This window comes from Myotis lucifugus, unplaced genomic scaffold (assembly GCF_000147115.1).
Source record: "Myotis lucifugus unplaced genomic scaffold, Myoluc2.0 scaffold_131, whole genome shotgun sequence".
Lineage (NCBI taxonomy): Eukaryota > Metazoa > Chordata > Mammalia > Chiroptera > Vespertilionidae > Myotis > Myotis lucifugus.
Window position 1 is genome coordinate 2,895,284 of NW_005871179.1, and position 15,670 is coordinate 2,910,953.

A 15,670-nucleotide genomic window follows, 5' to 3' on the forward strand; every position below is an offset into this window, starting at 1 on the left:
AGCTGTTCTCCCCAACTCTCTGATGCCCAGCTCTTGCTAAGAGTCTGAGGCTGCCAACAGTGCAGTCTCTGAGGGGCTGTATTTTATTCCTCCACCCAGAAAATACTCATTGAGCACACACTATATACCAAGCTGTATACACAAGGCTCCCTGCTTTGTACAGAGAAGAGGGTCCTAGTGTCAGAGATCTCCTAGCCCAATTCCATTACTTTACAGATGGGGAAACGGAGCCCCATAAGGGGAAAGGTGGTGTAGGGGAGCAGAAAGAACACTTAAGGGTAACATACAAGCCCTGACCGGTTTGGCTCAGTGGATAGAGCGTCGGTCTGCGGACTCAAGGGTCCCAGGTTCGATTCCGTTCAAGGGCATGTACCTTGGTTGTGGGCACACACTCAGTAGGGAATGTGCAGGAGGCAGCTGATCAATGTTCCTCTCTCATCAATGTTTCTAACTCTCTATCCCTCTCCCTTCCTCTCTGTAAAAAAATCAAATATATATATATATATATATATATATATATATATATATTTTTTTTTTTTTTTTTAAAGGGTAACGTACAAATTCCTCAGCATGAATTGAGTGAGGACAGGAGGCCATGCAGGAGCTGCCCCTGCCCACCAGTTCAACCTCATCTCCAACCACACCCCTCTGATTTCAGAATTTCAGCTACACAAAACTGCTTGCCACTCCCCAGTACACACCTCCAGACCTTCACACATGCTCCTTCTGCTTCCACCTTTGCCTGGGAGATTCCTTGTTATCCTTAAGGCCTGCGCCATAGTTTACTCCTCCATGAAGTTTTCCTTGCATGCCCTACTCCCACAGGCATTAGTGCTGCCCGCTGATATAGACCCCCAGCAGTTGTCTCAACCAGAAAACAAATTTCTCAAGGGCAGTGATGGTCTCATTTCTCTTAGTAACCGCAGGCTTGGTCGACACAGTAGGTATGCCATACGTGTTGAGCAGAAACTGGGGGAGGTGCAGATGGTTGGGCTTGCATACTGGTGGAGGTGTAGCCTTTGCTACAAAGGCTGTGCTTGCTCCAGGATCCTAGAGGAAGAGTCCTGCCCATAGCCATGAGCTTGGGAGAGCTTGGGGTAGGCCTGGTGGGAAGAAGTAGGTAGTATGGGAGGCAAATGCACCAGAACTCCTGGAAACACAACATTGAGCCTGAGTGCCTCATGACCCTCTTGGAAAAGGGTGGTGAAGGCCTCACCTGGAGGAGAGGGTGTCCTAAGCACCCAGGAGGCCCTACATGGAGCAGACCCCACCAGTAGCCTCCTGGGAATCATGCATTTTGCCAGAAGATTTGAGGTTTAAACCCTTTGCAAGTGATTTTCAACCGTTTTCATCTCATGGCCCACATAGACTAATTACTAAAATTCTGCAGCACACCATGCCAAGCACAGAGCCGGGCACCCTGTGAGTGGAGCTGACAGCCTTTGATGAACCGGTCCCTGAGGACAGTGGACACAGTGGAATGTAATAACTGGGGAGGTGGACAGAGATGTCCCCCTCCCGCCCGAGGAATGTTTCCACCTGCTTCCTTCCCCGAGTGAGCCGAAGGGCTAGAGGTGGCCATGGGGTCTGTATGGCAGGTAGAGGTGTTTATACCTGCTCTCCCCACTCACCACGTTCTCTGTGGCCCACATAATAGACAATGCCTCTTCTCATTAGTTTCAGCGGCATGTGACAGGCCAGGCGCAGCTGAGCCGGCTCCCAGGGTTTGGGGAGAGGGGGATTTCCAAGGGGCAGGTGGTGAGGGGAGGCTCCTGCTCAGCCCTCTGCTGAAAACAGAGTGTAGATTTTTCTGGCCACAGGATTAGCCACCCCAGCTCAGCAAACCTTGCTGGCTGTCCAGCTTCAGGGGCCAGGGGAAGAGAATAGCGGGGGGGGGGGGGGGGGGGGGGCCGGGGGGGCCTCCCTAAGGGGATTTCCAGAAGAATGCTGGGATGTGTGCCGTGGATGCCGCTCAGGGCCTCCACAAAGAGGGAGAGGCCGCTGGAACCGGAAGATACCAGAAGGTGTCGGAGGTAGGGGAGGGGAAGGCAGCCTTCTTCACCTCAGCTTCCTGCTCATCTCCTTCCACCCCTGCTAGAGGCACCTCTCTGGGATGGGATTTTCCATTTGAAGTCTGAACTGGAATGGGAAAGCTGACAGGTGTGGGCTCCTGTTCCTCCTTTGGGCCTCAGCTGCCCACCTACGTGTGCTCTGAGGGCTCCCTGTGACATCTCACGCCATCAATTCTGAGCGCCTAGGATCCAGAGATGCCCATAAACTGGGGGCCCATATCAGGTCACCCACCTATCACCCAAAGCCACTTAGAGCCAGGCCCTGTGCTAAGCAGAGGGAGAAGACAGTCAACCCAGTTCCTGCGCTCAGGGTGTTTAGAACAGTGAGGTGTGGTGATTTCTGTACCCCATAGGACCCAGACAGTCAGCTGGTCCCAGTCCCCAGCAGGTGCCTTGCCTGATCCCAGCGCTGCAAATCCCTCTACCCCAGCTTCTCCTCATCCTTCGATTTTAGTTCACGTGTCACCTCCTCAGAGAAGCCATCTCTGGTTTCTCTCTGGGATCATTATGCTCCTTCTTTTGTCACATTTTTTACCCTTAATTGCCTCCTTGACCCTGTTTCCTGCTCCTCTCAAATTGTGAAGACTGGGAACTTGTCTCTCATTCATCCCAAGACAGTGGCACACAGTAGGTCCTTATACGTAATATTAAATCGTTAATAAGTGTTTGTGAAATACACCAGTGAGGCTCCCTCTCCCATCTGGACCCAAGACAGACAATGCCCATCCCTTCACAGGGGCCTGGAGGAGATGAACCCAGACTCCTCTATGGAAGTCACTCCCCCAGTGGATGATACACAGACCCCTTCCTCAACAGGGAGACGTGGCATTATTACACTGCACTCTCCTCACCCACCTTTCAGTGACATCCAAGCCACTGGGTCCCCATGACTTGTCCATGACCAAAGATAGGCTCTCCCTTCCTGGACATAGTTCCCGCCCCATACCCCCAGCACCTACCAGCTTGCTCCTTCTGCCCATTCTCAAACTCACAGAATTCTAGAACTAGAAAGGATCTCAGAGGCTATACTAGCAAAGCCCTATCTTTCTCAAGACAGGGCATGTCTGGACTAGAGCGACGCAGGACTTACCCCAGGTCATACAGCAGAGCAGAACTCAACCTCGGGGATCTTCCCACAACCCCACACCAAGGGCAGTTCTCCCTGAATGAGTGGCCAGAGTGCTTCGGGTTAAATCTGCTGGGCCTGGCAGGATGGCTCCTGAACTCTCACTATCAGTAGAGAAGCCCTTCACACTCCCACCCCCCAGCCACTGCCCATTCCCCAAGAGAAATCTTCAGGAGGGCAACAAATTCCTTTCCCCAAAGTTGGTCCTATCTAAGACTCTACAATGACTCTGCAACTCCTCTGCAGAGTCAGACACACATCCAACCTCATGTTGCTTTGTTAGGAGAGTGTGGCATCTGGTAGCAGACTGAGTGCTTCTGTCACTGCCCTGCTGTGAACATCACTTCCACACGGGTGTCTTGACCTGTCTTGGCCCAGATATTCACATTACCCTGAACAATGCTTAACACTATCTAGTAAAGAATATGTCTTTTCAAATGAATGAGGCCGAGTGACCTTGATCAACTTACTTTTCCCCTCTGGGCCCATTTCCTCACGTATAAATGGTGATAAATGCCTATCTCCCAGGGAAAACATTCATGAAAATGCCTGGCCAGGGTCTGGCACATAGAACCTTCTCTTCAAATCAGCCAGCACCCTGCCCTTCTTCCACACCCTGCTCGCCTCCTCCAGAAAGCCTCCCCTGATTAATGGGCTCCCGTCCTGGCATCCGGCCCAGAAACACTTCCTCCCCACACTGGTCTCGAGATCAGATGACATTTCTGGAAAATATGGATTCATGTTTGTTTACCTTTTCTTACGCCTGCCTCCTGGACAAAGGTGAGACTCCACTTCTGCGGATCCCCCCTCAGTAATCTCCATCACCACGGGTATGCGAGGTGTAACCAAGTGAGTTGTTTTCCAAACATGGGTCAGGATGAACTTAGCTAATGCCAAGTCCTCAGCATCACAACCCCAGAAACCTGCCACTGTCTGGACCATGCTGCCCAGTTCACAAAGCACTTGCATGTCTGTTATCTAGTTTGATCCTTGAAACAGCCCTGTAAAGCCAGGATTTATTATCTCTATTTTACAGATAAGGAAACTGAGGCTTGGGGGGTAGTTAATAACCTGCCTGTGTCTCACAGTCTCATGGCCCGAGGGGGCAGACCAAAAGGCAGCAGAGTTGTCCAAATAGGCCTCAGAGCTCATTCCCTCCAGACTGTGTCCTACATCAGTGGTCGCCAACAGGTGGTCCGTGAGGTCCGAAAGGTTGGCGACCGCTGTCCTAGATCACAAGTGATTAAACTTATAAACACTATAATAGCAATCCTTGCAATTTTATGGTGACTTCACTTTTATATAATCTTCACATCATCTCTTGTGAGAATCTTAGAGAGACAGAAAGGTCACAGACCCATCAATCCAATGTCCCCTCTCTTTCCTGCAACAGCAATGGAATCAGTGAGGCCACAGAGAAGTTGCTTGTCACGGGACTTGCTAGCACCTGAGCCAGAATTTGAATTCTCATTTGACTCTGATACTCTTCCCACTCTATCAAGTTCCCTCACTTCTCTTTGGGCCTTTCCCCATCTGTAGAATGGGTTGGGTGAGAAGATCTTTAAAAGCCTTAACCACTGGTCCATGTCCTTGGGAGTGTTATGAAAACAGTACCAGTTTGGGAGACAGATGGTTTGAGTTCAAATCCCAGTTAGGCCAGCAATTTTCAACCTTGTTCATCTCATGGTACACAAACTAATTACTAAAATTCTGCGGCACACCAAAAAGTATATTATATGTTTTGCTGGTCTAACAAAACATTATAATTCTGACTCATTCACATGGGACGACTATTGTGTTGGCTGTTTTTTTGTTTTGTTTTGTTTTTAATATTTCTATTGATTTTTAGAGAGAGAGCAAGGAGAGGGAGAAAGAAAGAAACATTGATATGAGAGCCATGCCCCCCGACCACCACCACCAAGGAGCTCGCAACTCAGGCACCTGCCCCAGTGCCCCACCAGGAATAGAACCCCACCCCCACCTCTCCGACTGACCGGGAGACCTGGAGTAGAACCAGCAACCCCTCTGTGCACAGGACAACACCCAACCGACCCCAATGGAGCCACACCAGCCAGGGCTGTTGTCATTTTTTTATTTGACAGTCTAAGGGAAAAGAGGTCAGTCCCCTGACTACACAGTCAGGTATTGCATGTTTTAAAACATTCTTGCGGCACACTGGTTGAAAATCACTGGTTCAAGCCAATCACTCACCCACTGTCCCTGAGCCTCAATTTTTTTCATCTGCAAATGGGTTCAAATGAGATCAGGGATATAGACCTCCTGGCACATTCAGAATAATCAATAAATGTCAGATTTCCTCTCTTTCCTTTAGAAGTTTGTGCAGGCCAGTGAGGGGAATAAGGAGATTCTGGGAGACAGGTGCTCAAAAGTCTACTCCAAACTCAGTCTGTCCATTTTACAGTAGGGGACTCAGATGAAGGGAGCCAAGACCTGCATCTCTGGGTCCTTGGTTGAAAGAATGTGATAAGGGAGATGATGTCCTTCCCAGCAAAAGCCAGCCTCCCAGGAATTTTCTGTGTATCCCTCCTCCTCATCGCCATTTGGGTATTTTCCCCAGAAAGAGTTAAGCCTTCTTTGGGTTCCCCTTCTGGACCAGCAGTGCCAGTGGAGATTAGAGAGATCAGATTTATTTCTCTTAATAAACAGAAAAGAAGGAGAGCCAGGCAGGTGACAAGGAAACAATTGGAATAATAGGAGGCCGGAGCAAAAAGGAGCAGGACTTCTACCAGCCGTCCCTGGGGCCACCCCCAGACCTGGGAAACAACAGCCTGGGGCAGGGGAGGTGTTTCCTGCACGTGGGCTCAAATCAGGCTGACCTGCTGCCAGCACAGCCCAGTGCCACCTGATGCCAAAACACAAGGCAAGGGGAGGCCTGGCCTCTGACCCAATGACCTCTAACCCAGGCTGTTGGAGGAGGGACCAGCCTTTGCCTCTAGGCCGGTCTCCCTGAAAAGGGTCCACCACTAGCCTCCCGTGTCCAATCCTGAGAGTCTGACCACAATCCATCCTGTTGCACTTCCGACCCACGACCTCTTGAGTGAGACAGGGATGACTTCAGATGGAATCCCAGTGGGGCAGCCCTGGGACAAACCCCAGGTCCTGCTGAGACTGCAGAGCACTTGGAAACACCCCCCACCCCACCCCTACACACACACCCCAAACCCTTCCTCAGAGCCTAGCCCAGCCATCCCAGCCCCAGCACCCTGACGTCTATTGGTGGCTGGGCTGCAGGGGAGCAGGGCCCTCATCCAAAAGGAAGATCAGGCCGGATGCAAGCACACAAGAGGCTTTTCACCCTCTTCCTGATCCCTAACGTGTCCTCTAGTTCTCCTCCAGAGGATATGGTTAAAGGACACGGGCGAATGGGATGGGCCGCACACACCTGGGCCGCACACACCGCCATTTCCTCACCTCCGGGGCAGCGGCCAAACCCAGGTGAAGGTAGACTTCGAAGCGTGGCCAGCCCCAAGGGAGCCCCACCCTCTCGCAGAGACTCAGGTCCTCTCCCTCACATGAGGGAAGAACCAAGCAAGTGGACAACAGAAAAGTGACCCCCGCTGGGATGGGTCAGGCCAGGGGGAGCCCAGAGGCAGGAGTTAGCTGATGTCTTTTAAGTACCCACCCAGCCCAAGTGCAGCCTCACGGTTAACCTGGGCCACAGTTTCCCCATCTGTACGGACACATCCAACAGCTCAGCACCCGGAAGGTCAATGTTTGTGGTTTGGCACAGGTGAGTGGTGAGAGGGACCAGGTGGGGAAAGGTAACACTGTGAGCTTTTAAGAGCCTGAAGCATATGCTCCGTGACGGGTCCTTCGTGGGGCTGGAAACCCAGGTCCACCCAGCCGGCGGAAACACTTTCTGAGGGTAGTTGATGTTCCAGACCCAGAGGGACCCCCACCAAAGCCACAGGGCCACTCGCCTCTCCTCCTGGCCCCAGGCCAGAGTCCATCTCTGACCCCCTGACTCAGCAGAGGGCAGGACCCGGGTGAGCCTGGGGGATGGGGGATGGCCTCACCCCCACGAGCCGGACTGCCTGCGCTTGGCGATTCAGCCGGGGATCCCTGCCCCAGCAGAGGGTCCTCCCGCGACCCCCTAGAGTGGGGCAAGGCTGAGTCTGGGAAATGCTGCGGGGCGGCTCGGAATGGGGTTCCTGGGCTGAGCCCTGGGCCCTCCCTGCCCCGGCATCGGCGCCTCGGGGCTCACCCGCCGCCAGCAGCCGCGGACCCCCCGCGGAGACACCCGGGCTGCCACCTGGGCGCTGGCCCGCGCCCAGCCCAGGTGCCCGGCGCCTTACCTCGGCCTTTGCCCTTGGCCTTCCTGGCCTTGTCGTCCGCCTTCTTGGCCCGGGGGGCGGCCGGTTCGGCGCTCTCGGCCCCCGCCGCCTTCTTCTTGCGCCGCTTGCCCCGCAGCCAGTTGAAGGCGCGGCGGAGGCCGGAGCGGGACTTCTTCCTGCGCGCGGGGCTGCCGGGGCCCCCCGGCTCCTCGGCCGCAGGTGCGGCGGGGGGCGCGCGGGCCGCCATGGCGCGGCGAGCGGACCTGGCGGCGGGTCAGGCCCCCTGCGGCCGGGCGCCCATGCGGGAGACGCGCCCGGAGAAAAGTTTGGGTGGCGGAGGCCGAGCGAGCGAGGAGCGAGCGGGCGGCGAGGGCGGGAGGGGCCGGCCGGCGGCGGGCGGGGCGCGGGGACCGCCCGAGGGAAGGAGCCCGGGGAGGGAGCGGCCGCGGGGCGGAGCGGCGCTGCCGGCTGCTCTCCCTCCGCCCGGCCCGCGCGGGTCGAGGCTGTAGGAGGGCGAGGTCGGGTGGCGAGGGACGGCGGCCCCAGGCCCCGGAGCGCGCGGACGGCCCGGGACCGAGAGGGCGGGGTCCGGGGCGGGTCCGAGGGGGCGGATCGGAGTTTCCGGGGCCGCGGAGGGGCGCTGGGGTCGCGGGAGGAAGGCGCCCGCGGTGGCTGGAGGATGGGGGTGCTCGGGGAAGGCGAGGAGACGGGCTGGGCTGGACCTGAGAGAGCGCGGTGTCCTGAGTTTGGTCTGGAAGGAGATGGGGGGGCTCTGGAATTTTTCACCTGGAATCGGGGAATTCTAAGAATTCTTTCCAGGACCCGGACATGAAGACCGGGGGTTCAGGAGCGCCCGAGGCCTGTGATGGGCAGTGGACAGACCTCTCCCGCGTGGCGATTAGAACTCGGCCCTCTGCCCCTTCCCCACCCTCCCCACACCTTCCCCAGCTCCCTGCAACCCTCCGTGGGGGCTGGTGAGGGGAGCGAGGAGAGCAGTGCCTCAGTTTACCCGTGGGCTAGGCGGTGAGGCCCCAGGACACCCCTGCCTGGCTCTGGGTTTCCCACTGAGACACTCAGCACTGAGTAGGGCTGATCTGGGGCTTCGTTAACTCGCAAGGGATAAAGTGCTTTGAGATCCTCTGTAGGTGAGAAGTGACCCAGGAAACCGATAAGGAGGAAAGCCTTTAAGAATCAGGAAAAGTGCCCGGTGGGCGTGGCTCAGTGGTTGAGCCTGGACCTATGACCCAGGACCTATGGACCTATGGTTCAGTTCCTGGTCAGGGCATATACCTGGCTGAGTGCTCAATCTCCATTGTGGGGCGTGCAGGAGGCAGCCAATCAGTGGTTCTCTCTCATCATTGATGTTTCTATCTCTCTCTCCCTCTCCCTTCCTCTCTGAAATAAAAAATATATTTAAAAAAACAATCATGAAAAGGCTGTGTCTCCAGCTCTTTATTAAAGCTAACCCAGCTCTTCTATATCATTTAACCCCACAACAAGCTAGGAGGGAAGCAGGGTAGAGCGTGTTACCCCCGTCGTACAGCAGGGAAACTGAGGCCAGGAGGGGACAATGCTTGCCTGAGAGCACAAAAGGGGTCGGCAGCAGAGAAGACCAGCAAGGTTGGCCTCCTCTGTGCCTGGTCCCCAGGGGCTGGAATCGCCCGAGGGGCCAGCCGTGGGTTCAGAGGTCTTGCACTCCCTCTCTGGGTCCCCAGAAAGGCATCATCGTCACTCCGCCCCCTAGAGTTTGTCTTAGTCACCCAACTTGACCCTGGTCAGGTAGCTTTCTCCTGGTCCTGGTCTCCAGGAGGGCAAAGACCCATTTGTGTGGGGCACCCAGCCAGTCAGTCCTGGCATAATGTGAACAGCACTCACTATAATATTGTAGGATGATTAGAGTGTAGAGCATGACCTCCTTCACCTGCTTTAGCCCCCTGAGTGTCCCCAGGGGCTCAGCTGTGGCAAACCTGGGCCATCACCGATACTCTCCCCACTGGGGGGGGGGGGGGGGGGCAGATCACTGTCTTTGCTGAGCCTCAGTTTCCCTAATAGCCATTCATTCTGATCCGACCCACAATCCCAGAGCACCCATTCTGGCTCAAGCACCGTCAGCACAGGAATCACACTGGGCCCTGTCCTGGTGCTTTCTCCCAGCCCAACACTAGCCCTAAGGACCCTGCCTGTTGGTGTTATGGGCAGGGCTGAGGCTTGGAAAGAGAGCTGGGTGCGGGCCTTGGCCTGTTAGATAGCCTGGATGCATTGGGCAGGGAGGAGAGAGGAAGGCTCTTGGGAGGGGTGATCGGGAGAGGAATATTGGTTAGTCTTGCTCCCACCGACCCTTTCAGCACTCTCTTCCCAGAAGTCAGGATGCCTACATAGTTTGCAGAGCTCAATACAAATTGAAAATGCAGGGCCTTTCGCTCAAAATTTATTAAAAATTTCAAGAGGGCAAAACAGCAGAGCATTCAACCAAACGTGAGCCGTTCCAAATACAGGACAATGTGTGACTACATCCAGGAAGTTGACCCTGCCAGTGGCTCATGTAATTGTTCACTGAAGGCTCCTCTCAAACCAGAATGCCCAGGAATTAACCCAGAGAGAGGGCCCCCTGATTTGGAAGTCAGGAGGGAAGCTAGGGAGTGGCAAGAGGTCCAGGTTATATTCCCACCCAGACATTCTCACCTCCCATTTCCAACCTGGACCGACTTCAGGCCAGCATCTCCCGGCTTTCCCTCTGGTCCCCTGACCTAATGGACAGACATGCTTCTAAGACTCCCAGGGCGGGCTGGCCTGGGAAGGGCTAACCTGCAACCCTGCTCTCTGTATTCATGGCTGCTCAGCTCAGCTTCATTTCTTTGTTGGCCCTACAAGCAGCTGAGAAAATTGACTTCCCAACAACCCCGTGGGCAGGGCCCAAAGTCCATCCTGGAGCCAGGCTATCACCTGACCAGGGAGGAAGTGACAGCCTGTCCCCAGGGTGGAACCAGCAACAACCAGGTTTGGGGAAGCAGCCCCCACACCACACCACCCTCTAGCTTTGCCCCCTCTGGTTTGGAAAACCCAGACCACCCAGATATTGCCCTCACACCCACCCAACCTTCCCTCACCGTCCACCTTGGGAGACCTTCCCCCCACCAAGGGACAAGGGCTCTGTAGCTTTGTCCCTTCCTGGAGCCTGGCCTCCTCCCACACACACTCCAGCCTGGACAGTCAGGCCAAGGTGTGGCTGAGCCTCCCTCGTTTTATAGGAACGCCAGGAAGGGACAGAGCCTGCCAACCCCACAGTCAGGGCCCTCAGAGCTTAGACCACATGGAGGGGCCGGAACTGTAGTGGAAAGCGGGGCAGTTCTGCAAAGTTGGAGATGTTCAAAGTTGGCGATGTTGAGAGATGAATAGTATTCCTATTCCATGGACAAGAACGCCTAGAGAGACACACAGCCACCTCTGCCCAGAGGTGGGTTTTCAGTGATTTGTGTTCATGTGTGTGTGTGTGTGTGTGTGTGTGTGTGTGTGTGTGTGTGTGACTGGGCACCGGCTTTGTGTCAGGCACCCTCCCCCGCTCCTCGAAAGCTACTTTCAAAAGTTGGCAGTTAAGCTCCTGCCAGTTTGACTCGGAGCATCAGCCTGTGGACTGAAGGGTCCCAGGTTCGATTCCCAGTTAAGGGGTTAAGGGCAGGTGCCTCGGTTGCAGGTTCCCCAGCCCCAGTCGGGGTACATGCGGGAGGCAACCAATCATGGCTGTGTCTCTCTCACTTTGATGTTTTTCTCCCTCCCCCCCTCCTCCCTCCCTTTCACTCTCTCTCTAGAAATCAATGGAAAAAATGTTCTCAAGTGAGGATTTTTTAAAAAGAGTTGGCAGTTAAGACCCTGGAAAAGGGGAGTATCTATCCGGGGGGCACAGCTGGGCCTCCAGAAACCTTGGAAATGTTCTGATTCATTTGGATGCACCTTCATGTGTTTATCTGGGGAAAGGGTCAGCAGCTTTAACCAACTTCTCCAAAGGGTCCTGTCTCAGAATGAAATATAAGAACCTACCATTTGATCCTTTTTAAAAATATATATATTTTTAAATATGTTTTTATTGTTTTAGAGAGAGAGGAAGGGAGGGGGAGGAAGAAACATTGATCAAGTGGCCCACACACAGGCCCCTCCCCGAAACCTGGTATGTGCCCTGACCTGGAATTGACACTTCGGTGCACGGGACAACACTCAACCAACTGAGCCACACCGGCCAGGGCTACCATTTGACTCTTTTCAGTGGGAGGAGAAGATAGAAAGGGGTCCTAGCTGGTTTGACTCAGTGGATAGAGCATCGGCCTGTGGACTGTAGGGTACCGGGTTCAATTCTGGTCAAGGGCACATGCCTGGGTTGCGGGCTCGATCCCCAGTAGGGGGCATGCAGGATTCTCTCTCACCATTGATGTTTCTATCTCTCTCTCTCCCTCTCCCTTCCTCTCTGAAATCAATAAAAATATATTTTTTTAAAAAGATAATTTTTTTAAAAAAAGATAGAAAGGGGTTCCAGACATCAGAGGTCCCTCCCCCTCCCCCTACCCCCTCCCTAGCCCAAGGGTGAGGGGAGAATCTCGAAGGTCCCATCTCTTCAGCAGGCATTCCTGTGTCCTGGCATCTGTGCAGTGTGTTAACATTTCAAACACAGGCCCTGCGGAGGTCTTCTTTGATCCTCCCAGCATCTCTTAGAATCAGGCCCCAAGCCTAATTCCACCCATTTTCCCTGCTGGGTTGAAAGGTGAAATACCCGCAAGATGTTAGTAGTGTGTGGCTGGAATCAATGCAGTGCTGCGGGCTCCCAGCTCTGAGTTGGTGCCAGCTCCTAGGAGGCTGAGGGTGGGAGGGTACCAGAGAGGAGGGGGAAGAGGTGGGAGACAAGAGAAAGGAAAAATAGCTGTTCCTCTGCCCAGACTCCTGAGACCAGCTCTGTGCTCCAGGCTTCCAGATAGACCAGATGCTGGGATCAGATTGTCACTCTCCTCACTCTATACACAGTGTGGAAAAGTGGTTTCAAACTTTTGCTTTTAGCCCTAGCTGGTTTGGTTCAGTGGATAGAGCATCAGCCTGCCGACTGAAGGGTCCCAGGTACATGCCTGGGTTGTGGGCATGCAGGAGGCACCTGATCAATGATTCTCTCTCATCAATGATTCTCTCTCATCATTGATCTCTCTCCCTCTTCCTTCCTCTCTGAAATCAATAAAAAAAACCTTTTGCTTTTAGCATTGGAACTTTCCTTTTTCTCCTCAAACAAAAGCTGCCCGAATTTTATCTGAGAGATAAAATGGGTAAAAAATGTTTTATAGGTACAAATGTATTTTATAACTCAAAACTTATAGCCTTTACTTCCCACAAAGTAAATCAGCAGGAACAATGATGTCATTTTGATGGGGACTAAAAACCTGAAACCCTGAGTTATAGGCGATGGTTATGTTTTAAGTGAGAACCAGCATTCAATTTATTTCTGCGGCAGTTCTAATTGGTAATTAGAAAATACCGTGCTTCATCGACAAGCAGGGGCACGTGGTAGGAGTTTTTAAACCTTGGTAGAAATGTCAGGAGAAGGTTTATTCTGAAGTCTGCACAGAAATGAATTATCCAGCCCGCTCAGCTTATTGGCTTGTCAAGAGTTAGCCTAATCTGGTTCTCACCTCAGTCCTGCCACCAATTTGCTGGGTTTCCTTGGGCAAGACACTTGCCCTCTCTGGACACCCATTTCCCCATCCGAACATCCGGTGATCTCACCTAGGGAAAGCGTGTGTGTGTGTGGGAGGGGGGGGTGGAGGTATTTGCGTGCGCTTCGGGGTTGGGGGTGGGGCGCAGCGCACATACTCAGAAGCTTCATTACTCATCCTCACCATCCACCCCCAGCCCAGAGCTGCGCCTGAAGGGGCCACAAAACCACTGAACTGCCCAAGTTCCAAGGCAGAGGTGGGTTGCCATGGAGATGTGCTTTGTTTCACAACTGTCTGGCTGCATCTGACAAGCACACACACAAAAAAGCCGAGCCAGTTGGACAATGACCTTGGCAGAGAGCGCAGGGATTTCCTGACCCCGAGATCCACAGGGCTCACTGCTCTCTAAGGAGAGGGGTTCACTGTTCAGTTCTCACCCCCAAAATAGGGGGGTGACCAGTCTGGCCTGTGAGCTGATCAGGCTTTATGTAGGGGGTTGCTGGGCGGGGCCCTCAAGGTGTTTGCAGACACTCCACCAGTCCAAGGCAGCAAGACTGGCCCTGTGCCCAAGGGCAGTGCTAGGAGGGAAACGCCCACACTCGGGGCTTCTGGAAGCTGGAGGAGGGGTGACGATGTGTGCGCAGAGCTCCTGCCCATGATCAGAGGAAACAGCTGGATGTGGACTCTCAGAGACAAACCCCATCCACACAGGGTCCCACATAAACCCACTGAGACACAAACAAGTTGGCGCACTCACATGCACACCGTTTCACACTGGCACGCCCAGATGCACAGATGCACACAGCAAAACAAACCCAGATACACACTGACACATCTAGATAACTGCAAACACTCAGGTACACTAAGACCGCCTGACATCTAAACACAGAAACACACAGAAACATCCTGAAACACAAACTCACGCACAGATGCAAACCTCCCCCCCACTCCCCGCGCACACACACACACACACACACACACACACACAATTATACACAGACAGGCTGATACACAGACACACATAGATACACAAATGCACACATTCCCAGATGCACACACCCTCATACACAGACATCCATTGATCCAAAACACAAGACACTCACTGGCTCATAAACCAGAGAGAGATATACAGAAGGCCTTGTTACACAAATATAAAGAGACAGGGTTACAAGCAGAAACGCAGATACACAAATACCCGACACAGATCCAGGAAAGGGGAAGAGAGGAGAGAGGAACTAATACTTGGTGAGGGTCAATTCTGCACAGGCAGCATGAAAGGACTGTTATCTGTAGGATCTTTTTTTAAAATATATTTTTATTGATTTCAGAGAGAGGAAGGGAGAGGGAGAGAGATAGAACCATCAATGATGAGAGAGAATTATTGATGGGCTGCCTCCTGCACACCCCACACTGGGGATCGGGCCCTCAACCCAGGCATATGGCCTGACCAGGAATCGAACCGTGACCTCCTGGTTCATAGGTCGACGCTCAATCATGGAGCCACGCTGGCTGGGCAGTCTGTAGGATCTTTGAAAAATCCTTCCAACAGTCTGTGAAGGTGATAGTATTAGCCCTGCTTTTTCTCAAAGCGAGAATGTAGAACACACGAGCCTATGAAAGGCCCAAGCAATGCAGAAGTAAATTGGGTAAATGGGAAAGTGCCTCTGTACACACATTCCCCATCTCACCCCAACCATTGGTAATCGTGGGTAGTATGTATTTTTTCTATGCATTTACATGCAAACATTTTTAAATACTACAAGTTTGAACATTTTCCACAAAACCAGAGTTGTGTGGGCAGAGCTCCCGCCCATGATCAGAGGGAAACAGCTCCGAGAGGTTAAGAAATGTGACCAAGGTCATCATGAAGCTAGCTAGTAGGAGAGTCAGGATTTGGATTTAGCCCCGGCTCACTCCGAAATGCTCTTTCTGCTGCCTCAGCCCACAGACAGCCACAGACACAAATTCACAAAGAGGAGGCCCAGGGGCAGGGGGGGGCGGGGGAGCCGCACCTCTGGCTGGAGGGGAAGGGAGGCCCAACAGGCTCTCTGCCTGATAGCCCTGGGTCCCTTGAGTGGCTCCTCCGGCTAAAGGCGGCGTCTGTGTAAAATTCCTGTTAAGGGGCAGGTGTGTTCCTGGGACTGGAACCTTTGAATCATTGACCTAAGGTGAGCACCTGACAGGTGACTACGTGATACACACACGCATAGCTCCAAGCCCTGGGACTGACTATCATATTGGCTTCCCGCACTCTCCTCACCCCTCTTCCCCAGTCCGTCCCTTCTCTATGTGCCCCAGAGGACCCTTTCTAAGGCTAAATGGGACCTTGTCCTCCCACTTCTTAAATCCCTTCTTGTTCTTCTCCAGGATAAACCCCAGCCTCTTGGACACATAGGGCCCTTTCACTCTCTGACCTGACCTGCCTCTCCCCATTTTTCCGTTTGCAAAGCACTTTCTTCCTTTACAACCAGCTCAAGTTGCTCCCCTTGTTGA

General features: G+C 53.5%; 1 protein-coding gene across 1 annotated transcript in view; it reads right to left on the reverse strand.

The window, feature by feature from the left end:
* Nucleotides 1–7,832, reverse strand: part of KIAA1522 (KIAA1522 ortholog) — a 27,588-nt gene extending 19,756 nt beyond the window's left edge. The window contains exon 1 of the mRNA XM_006094222.3: nucleotides 7,515–7,832. Coding sequence (XP_006094284.1) covers nucleotides 7,515–7,740 — 226 coding nt within the window. The 5' untranslated portion in view covers nucleotides 7,741–7,832. The remainder of the gene's footprint in view (nucleotides 1–7,514) is intronic.
* Nucleotides 7,833–15,670: the final 7,838 nt, after the last annotated feature.